This window comes from Abramis brama, assembly GCF_963993115.1.
Source record: "Abramis brama genome assembly, chromosome: 19".
In the NCBI taxonomy this organism is placed as follows: domain Eukaryota; kingdom Metazoa; phylum Chordata; class Actinopteri; order Cypriniformes; family Leuciscidae; genus Abramis; species Abramis brama.
Genome location: NC_139981.1, coordinates 35,151,716 through 35,160,799, shown reverse-complemented (window position 1 = coordinate 35,160,799; position 9,084 = coordinate 35,151,716). Strand labels below are relative to the sequence as shown.

The window sequence follows — 9,084 nt, the reverse complement described above, 5'->3', positions numbered from 1 at the left end:
TGATACAGAGCTCATTGCTTCAATATCTTTACTAATCTGGGACATCACTCCTTTAAGCACATGTCCGTACTCAGCACCGCTAAGTTTGGCTAAGGCCTTAAGTTCTGACAGGTAAGTTTTGGTAATATTACCACTGATTTCAGTTTGGTACGCACTGCTCAAAGCTCTGATGTTGTAAACAACAGAGGGGTCATCTTGCAAGGCATATTTGTATGGCAATATTCCACTTAGTGTTTCTAGAGCTGTGCCGTGCGTGTACTCAACGATCAGGTTTTGGTAAAATTCAGATTCATCATCAACTAAAATGGTTCTTTTGATAGACCCATATTCTTTAAGGAAGTCAATAACCTGTTCATCTTGGTCTCCTACTTGTGTTAGCCCACTAACAATAACTGCGTTTGGGATTTTAACACCACACCTCTGTACAAAGTCCATATTGGACACGTGTTCAATATTGATATTCAAACCAACTGGCTCCTGGCTGGCTCGCCAGAGCTGTAACCCTTTTTACGATATAATAACAGAGTAACAGGCAATTAGTTATCTTTAACAGTATTTGGACCAATAACAGAAGATGCTAAGTTTTTAAGAGCCAGTGGTTTGACATCAATAAAGACAGAAAACAGTAATTTGCGTTGTTGTGATCACTCTTTGTTTAACAACAGGAACAATAACAAACAGTGTAACAATTTAGTTCAGAGAATGTATATAAAGAAATAAGAAAATAATAAAGCCGGCATAAGTTTCCCTTAAAACAAAAGAAATAAAACCCAGTTTCAAAAATAGTCTTATTGCTCGTTGGGGCCCTTTTTTTGGTTGAATCAGTGTCGTGACAGTATCAGTATGCCAGTGCTCGTGGATCCTACCACACAATCCGTGAAGGAGGGAAAGTGAGACTGCGCATAGACTTATGCTCGTGGGTCCGTGGCTCGCCACCCAACGTACGCTGGGAATCTTTCGGGGTTTCAGGGTGTGAACATCCAATCCCAATCCAACCGGAAGGCTTCAGCTCCAGGTCGGGCGTGACTTCCGATCCATGTGCATCACTGGAATGAATCTGGCAAAAAAACCTGACCTATGGGTTGGCCAGAGGAAATCCAAAAGCTCATTACATTCATATACTGTCTATCTCATGAATTATCACCAATCAATAACATTCCACTTTATATCAACTGGTTCAAATCATGTTCTTCAAGAAGGTTCAGTCGCACGACAATAATATATCAAGTATCAGATTCAAGTGTTTATAGTAGTGAACTATAAATATATCCTAAAGCGCTTTTACATCCATGTTCATTCATTTTAAACAAAAACAGTTTCAAGTATTAATGGTTATTGCTACACAAGGTAGCAACAAACTCACAATACAAATACAATACAAATTTAACTACAATTTGTGCAAAACGAATAATGCAAGAACATTAATAGAGATTTAGGAGGTACTAGTAAGGCTAAGCGTGCTTATCATCCCTCCCTGCACCGGTAACATTAAGGGAATGCACTAAAAAATTGACCTCTTAAATCACTGACAAGAAATTCACATACATATGCTTTAACACCTTTTTTCCTTTTACACACATAGTAAACATATTGATATAGAAAACAGCATCTTTTGCAAACCCAACTGGAAATAAATCCATTTTTTTTGCAAGGATAAGAGCGCATGTAGCACTGAACACCCAAGCTAGCAGGGTAGCTAGGCTCACATTAGCAACATTAGCATCGTGATACAGCTTGAGTAGCTATTACAGCCGTTAACAGCCTTTCTAAACGGCAGCTTATCAACTGTTACCGTTTCCAGCATAATTAGTTCCTTTACAGGTAACCTAACAGGTCTCAGAGTTTTTTTCTTCACTCACCGTTGAGTCAATGAGTGGGTCTCTCTAAATTGGCTGTCTGATCAGCGGCAGCCGTCTGCCGATCGCGCTCTCTATAAAGTGTAAACATGACAACATAGCCGTCATCGTATGTTTAACATCCTCATTAATTAATGGAATCCCGTTGGAGGGGATATTTATGTTTCTTACCCTATGGATGGTAATTGATTCGGGATTCAGCTAGGCAACGAAACAGCCATGCAGTCTTTCAGTCAGGAAGTGGCTAACAGGAAGTGAAAGCGGAGCTCGATTGCCTGAAGCTTTGGAGCTCAGTGATTGGTCAGCTCCTCACAAAAAGGAGCATGGGAATTGTAGTATGAACAGCTTTTCAAGGGGGAAATCGCTCTTTTTCTATCTTTTTATGCATTTGATCACTTATTGTAGATGGCGTTTTTTTAAACCCACCTTTTTAACAAACACTTATTTATTCATTGTCATCACTTAACTGTTTTTTTTCTTTTAATACATAGAAAATGTACTTTGATTAATTAACTTAAAACATTTATCTCAAGATTTGACTAACTTTAAGAAAGGGATTATTATGCCAAGACTTCGTTTTAAGACCTGGTTACAGGGACAACGGCGAAAAAAGCTAGAGGCGAAAGCCGTGCGAGAGGCGATCGCTGAAGAGAAGAGGAAGCAGCTGGACCTGGAGGCAGCGGAGCACCAGGCCCAGAGACGGAGGGAGATCATCGAGAGAGCAGAGACCCAGCAGTTCTACCAGACCGACCGAGTGAAAGGCTTCCATGTGCGTGTCTTAAGCCCAATTTATACTTCTGCGTCGAACTCACGCCGTAGCTACGTCGTAGGCTGTGTGTAGCGCTGTGATTGGTCTGCTAGGACCGCTCCCTCGGCTTTCACACGCTCCCTCTGCAAGTGTAATTGCGCGTCAACGCGGACAACGACGCAGAAGTATAAATGAAAACCAACGTGTTGCCTACAGCGTAGAGGCTCCTGCGTAGGTCCGACGCAGAAGTATAAAACAGCCTTTACGTTATTAGATCACAAATCTTCTTCTGTGGTGAAGTGTAGTAGAAACTCTCCTCTTGTTTTATAGCGCGCTCTGATGCTGACGGAGGTCCAGAAGGAGAGGGAGGCTCAGGTCGAGCTGAAGCGCCTGAAGCTGAAGGCCAGCAGAGACGCAGACAGAGAGTTCTTGGCTGAAAAGGCTCGCAGGGAAGAGCAGGCGGTCCAGCGGGATCAGCAGAACGCCCTGCGGAGGAGACGGGACCACCTGGCCGTCTCCGAGAGCTGGAGACTACAGTAAGGAGAAGTCAAAGCGGGTTTAAGGGGGACGACACCGGAAGCGCAGCGCCACGCCTTTAAAACTCGAACACATTATGCTCTATCAGTGTACACACACACACCCACACACCCACCGGCGGCGCCATCCGGCTCTGTCCGCGGCGCCCAGCTGAGGACCTTGTTCAAAATCTTGCCGCGCCATTTACATAGTTTCATTTGTCTCAAATCGTAGTTAATGTATACTGACTTCATCCTGTGCTGAAGGGACGAGGTGTCTGACGTTTCCCGCTTTATTAGGTGTCAGGATCATGAGATGAAGAAAGAGCAGGAGAGGCGGGAGATCAGGAGGGAGGCTGAAGAACTGGAGCGACTCCGAGATCTCAATCTGAGGGAAAAGGCCATGAGAGAGCGCAAGGAACTGGAAGAGAAGAGGAGATCGACGAATGCTTTTCAGGTAAGGCAGGACAACATCCACACAGTGAAAGCAGACTGGACCAGATGCGGTTTAGAAACCCCTTCTTCTGTCTTCCATCAGGAGCTTCTGACCGAAAGAGAGCTGAAGAAAGCAGCGGAGGCTCGGAGGAAGGAGGAAGAGGAGGAGAAGAGAAAGCAGATCGCCAGCCAGAAAGAGGAGCAGAAGAGAGTGTGGAAGGAGAAGCGGGAGGGAATACTCAGGTACTCTACATCAGTGGTTCCCAAAGTGGGTGCCGTGACAACTGGCTAGGGGTGCCGCAGAATCTCAGCTTTATTTTCCAATTTAAACAGCCTAAAATAACTATCGTACCATATAATAACCTTTTACAGCCAAGGTTATAATCGTTAACGAAAACGAACGAAAAAACGAAAACTAGGTGGGAAAAAACGCTATTTAAAACACGCAGCGTATTCGTTCAGCTGCATTTCCTTTCCCTGCTCTCTCTGTCACTCATGCGTCTCTCACATGCGCACGCGCACACACACACACACACACACACACACACAGCTCCTCCCCTCCGTGCACACCGCGTCTCCATGAGAACGAGTGTTCGTTCGACGTTGAAAGCAAGTTCGCGAAAGGTTGGTATCTCTATCTCGTGAACACCTTTACACAATCACACATTAAAAAGTGGTATAAAAATATTTTAAATTCTGAATATAATTTTGTCAGTGTGTTATTGTCGACCCGAGAAGCGATTGCGCCTTCTTTAGAAAGTTAACTAGTCGCAAGTTTGAGGAAAAATGCACTTTTTGGTTGTGGTTGTCGATGTCAAAACACTATATAAGCTATGATTCAAATATTAAATAATGTTATGTCATTATGTCTTTTTGAATCTTGCCCCTGACAAATAACCCAAATTACAAAAAAAAGACTAAAACTAACACTAAAACTAATAAAAACTAAACGAAAACTAAGCATTTTCAAAAAATAAAAACTAAACTAAACTAGCAAACCCACTTTAAAAACTAATTAAAACTAAACTGAATTTGAAAACAAAAAGTCAAAACGAAATAAAAATAAAAACTAATGAAAAATGCAAAACTATAATAGGCTAACCCTGTTTACAGCATATTTTAAAATCATATCAAAACACCAACATATGCAAAAATATTTGGAGTTGTTTATTATTATTTAAAGAGTTAAGTATCTTTAAATCTGTTTTATTCCAATGATCCTCACATACAGTAGCCTTATTGGTTAAAATCAGTCTGTTGACGTGTGTCCAGTTATTAATGGACTGATGATTCATCTGAAGGGGTTGTTTCGCCTCATATTATGTCTGTTGTAATGCATTCATAATAAATTCATGCTGCTGTTTATGCTTCATTGGTTGTTTGCTCATCTGGATATAATTGTATATGTATGTACATATGTTCGTTTAGTTTAATTGGGTTAGGGTGCCGTGGAAAAAAAAAAACACTACAAAGGGGTGCCATGCTTTCAAAAAGTTTGGGAACCACTGCTCTACATCAGACGATGGAAGAGCGTCGTGGAGATTACAGGATTCTCATTAGTGCCAGAAATCAACTTCTTTATTTTGCTTCCTACAGTTGATTTCAGGAGCATGTTCTTACATGTATGAGGGCTAGCACGTATAAAACACACAGCATGCTGATTATTAGTGTTAAACACTTCCAACCCACACTAAACTTGATATATTAAATGCTAGACAACAGATAAAATAACTTTTAGGCATTTTTGCTACTTTAAAGGAGAACTTGGTAACTTTTTTACCTTAATAAAACTGTCTAGTATTCATTTGGATGGTTAAACAACCTGTTCTGGTGATATTGGTGACTTTCCCCGCTCCCCCCAGCGTTCTCAGGCGGAAAACCAACCTTGCAACTTGGGGACTACCGTCCCGGCAAGATAGAAATTGGAAGTCTCGTGAGAAGCGAGAACGAGAACGAGCGCGAAACACGAATTGCTTTACGGCAATTCGACATAAACACACACGCATGTATGATGTATTACCAGATTACCCACCTCGGTAGACATAGCTCCACACGATACAGTTGGCTTGCTCCGATCAAAACAAACGCACATGAGCAGCGGTAGAGAGGGGGAGGAGGCCGCCACAAGTGAGTTTTTTACGACCATGTTGTGAAATATACGCCCCCCACAGCTGTAGGGGGAGCTCGTGGGGAAGACATGCGACAACAAAAGGGAAAATCAGCGAAGAAGTGACTAGAGTTCGCTAGAGTTGCCGAGTTCTCCTTTAATAAAAAAATGACAAAAGCACATACCACAATTCCTAAAACTTAAACTGAAACAAAAACTTTTCTAAATACTATATACTATAAATCTATCTATAAATTACAGAAACGTCTGTGTGTGTGTGTGTCTGTTATTCGCGGACCGTTAGTCCGAAGGATTTCAAACTTGACAGGTGTCTCGCTACGGGCACGAGTAAGTGCAGTGCCAAGTTTGACGTTGTTTGGATTAGAAATGCAAAAGATATCGTTAAATATATCGGTAAAAGAAGCACACACTGGCTTTTGCCGCTCTAGCCGCTGGCCCCTCCCCCTCTCACACACACACTGAGTGAGCACAGCTGGCCCCTCCCCCTCTCACACACACACTGAGTGAGCACAGCTGGCCACTCCCCCTCTCACACACACACTGAGTGAGCACAGCTGGCCCCTCCCCCTCTCACACACACACTGAGTGAGCACAGCTGGCCCCTCCCCCTCTCACACACACACTGAGTGAGCACAGCTGGCCACTCCCCCTCTCACACACACACTGAGTGAGCACAGCTGGCCACTCCCCCTCTCACACACACACTGAGTGAGCACAGCTGGCCACTCCCCCTCTCACACACACACTGAGTGAGCACAGCTGGCCACTCCCCCTCTCACACACACACTGAGTGAGCACAGCTGGCCACTCCCCCTCTCACACACACACTAAGTGAGCACAGCTGGCCACTCCCCCTCTCACACACACACTGAGTGAGTACAGCTGGCCACTCCCCCTCTCACACACACACTAAGTGAGCACAGCTGGCCACTCCCCCTCTCACACACACACACTGAGTGAGCACAGCCCAGGACCAGAGACAGAGAGGGTCGAAGAAAGCAGCGGAGCTTAAGTAGCGTTTTCTCGGAGTTCCCTGTGTATCCTGCTCCCTCAAGCGTGTAGTTCAATGTTCCACATTTATTGTATGTCATTATGTCAGTATCAGTATTTGCTTTCTACCATGCACAAATAAAAATGTCACTGAACTTTTGCTGTGTAATTGTAATGAGCTAGCCTGACTACGTCAGACTTCGTACTTCCGCTCAATTTCATTTCGCTTCTGTACTCAGTCTGAGACACAGCGTCAGAGCTTTCCGTTTTCCTCCGGCCTGAAAACAGCCGGCCAATCAACGAACAGAGGGCGGGCTGAGAGCCGTGACGACGTAGACACTGATTGTACCGTGGATGCGTAGATTTACTTCACATAATCTGCAAAAGTCGTTCACAGCCATGTTCACTCCGGTATTTCGCTCGATGGTTTTGTTTTGTTTTCGCATCATACATGTGTTTACAGTGGAAGTTAGATGCGGCTGAGCCTGCGCATAACACACGCCATAACCAAACGTTATGTGATTGGCTTACGGGTAACCAATGATTTTAAACTTCAGACAAGCGCCCCCCCCCCGCAAGAAAGAAAACGCTTTTCAATTATGCCATGCCAGACTCTTTCTACGAAGCAAAGCGAAGTAGCAGAGTTTGGTATTACCAGGCTAGTAATGAGCACTCAAACACACCAAACCAACAATTACTAAAAACACACACAAAAACTGATTTTGCACGGGCACTTTGCACTGCTCCCTGAATCGACGCGCTTATTCATTTGTGGATGTAAACTGAATCTGTAAGTCAGCTATGCTGTTTACTTCTGAATATTATATTTCATTCTGGTGCGCTTAACCTTATCGCTACTGTGTAATAGTAGCCTATGCTATTCACCAGCTAAACACATCCTATTCAATGCGTTTCTTTCACGAGCATCATTTGTAGTAGCCTATTCACAAACTGTTTGCTCAAGCATAGCGTTTTCTCTGAGTTCCCTGTGTATCCTGCTCCCTCAAGCGTGTAGTTCAATGTTCCACATTTATTGTATGTCATTATGACAGTATCGGTATTTGCTTTCTACCATGCACAAATAAAAATGTCACTGAACTTTTGCTGTGTAATTGTAACAATGTGCACTCAAACACACCAAACCAACAATTACTAAAAACACACACAAAAACTGATTGTGCACGGGCATTTCAGTTTCAGTAATTTTAGTACTTCAACTTACAAATTGAAATGTTATTTCAGTTAGTTGCCAAGGCAACATTTCTAAGTTTAAGTTTAAGTTTCTCATCTAATGTCTCATCTAATTTTTATTTATTTTTTTTAGCTTCATAACACTGCAAACCCTAACGCTCAAAATAATTAATTGTTCTGAGTAGGGCCAACTCAAATTATACAAATTAGTTCCATCAAATTAACAAAAGATACTTAAAATTTTATGAGTATTTAAAACTTTCTTTTTTCTTTTGAGTTCACAAAACTGACACATTTTAAGTAAGTTGAATTGTTTGTTGTTTTGAGTTCTATGAACTTTTTTAAAACAATTTAACTGAAACTAGGCTGGGATTTTTAGTGGGAGATTTAGTAGTGTTTAATGTTTTGTTATGCTAGTTTAGAAGAGTTTCTGTTATGTTGGGTTTTTTGCATGAGCTTGGTTTGAGAACAGTGTGTGTTAAATGTTTTAAGTTGCTGTACTCATTCCGCAAGTATTATGATATCCTGATGCTGTCAAAGCATTGTGTCACCAATTAGCAGGGTAGCACTTATTGAATTAGCTGGTTAAATCTAGCCAAGTTTCCACTACTAAAAATGTTGAAGTTGAGATTAGATGGGAATTTTAGGTTGTGTATGAATGATCTTACTCAAATATTTCAAGTTAAGAGCAATTCAAATGTATGATTACAAAACAAAAATCTGCAAGCTCTGCTTACTTAAACATTCAATTTCTTAACTTAAACAATTTGATGTAACTGATTACCTCAAATTATTTGAGTTTTGCCAACTTTATTCGGGTCTACAGTGTATTTAACCAACTAGAAACTGCTCTTTCTGAGTGTTTGTTTCAAATTCAAACTTGCTTGCAAACCCGTTCCAATCTTTCATTTGTCTGTGAAAGGTCTTTTGGGAACATTTATACAAATGTAAATAAATTAGTATATAAACCTAAATTCAAAATAAACTAATTCAAAAGATTGTGACCTGACAAACCATCTGACATCCGCATTCTTACAACTTGCTCATTCATGAATCACATCTAACTGGGAAGGTTATTGAAATCAGTGTGGGAAGCCTGGAGAGAGAGTATACTTCTTTCCACTGCTTGCTTTGTCTCAGAACTGGGCTTGTGTTTGTCTTTATGTTTGCTTTAGAGAGCGTCAAAGACCCAGAGAGACTGTTATGCAGAAGTTAGCCGTG

The 9,084-nt window shown here is 41.9% G+C and overlaps 1 protein-coding gene and 1 long non-coding RNA gene across 2 annotated transcripts in view; one reads left to right on the top strand and one right to left on the bottom strand.

Moving 5' to 3' along the window:
* Nucleotides 1–571: 571 nt before the first annotated feature.
* Nucleotides 572–2,228, bottom strand: LOC311069675. Its single transcript, XR_014603545.1, has 3 exons — nt 2,028–2,228; nt 1,860–1,930; nt 572–1,075 (listed from the first exon to the last, which is right to left on the bottom strand). It is a non-coding gene; the product is annotated as an uncharacterized lncRNA (long non-coding RNA).
* A 190-nt stretch (nt 2,229–2,418) lies between these two features.
* The window catches only part of LOC311070008 (cilia- and flagella- associated protein 210-like), a gene marked incomplete at both ends in the record, with an annotated part of 11,818 nt that continues 5,152 nt past the window's right edge, over nt 2,419–9,084 (top strand). The window contains 5 exons of the mRNA XM_084093637.1: nt 2,419–2,625; nt 2,935–3,140; nt 3,420–3,576; nt 3,658–3,797; nt 9,039–9,084. The exon at nt 9,039–9,084 is cut by the window's right edge and continues 159 nt beyond it. Of these exons, the coding sequence (XP_083949763.1) occupies nt 2,419–2,625; nt 2,935–3,140; nt 3,420–3,576; nt 3,658–3,797; nt 9,039–9,084 (756 nt within the window). The remainder of the gene's footprint in view (nt 2,626–2,934; nt 3,141–3,419; nt 3,577–3,657; nt 3,798–9,038) is intronic.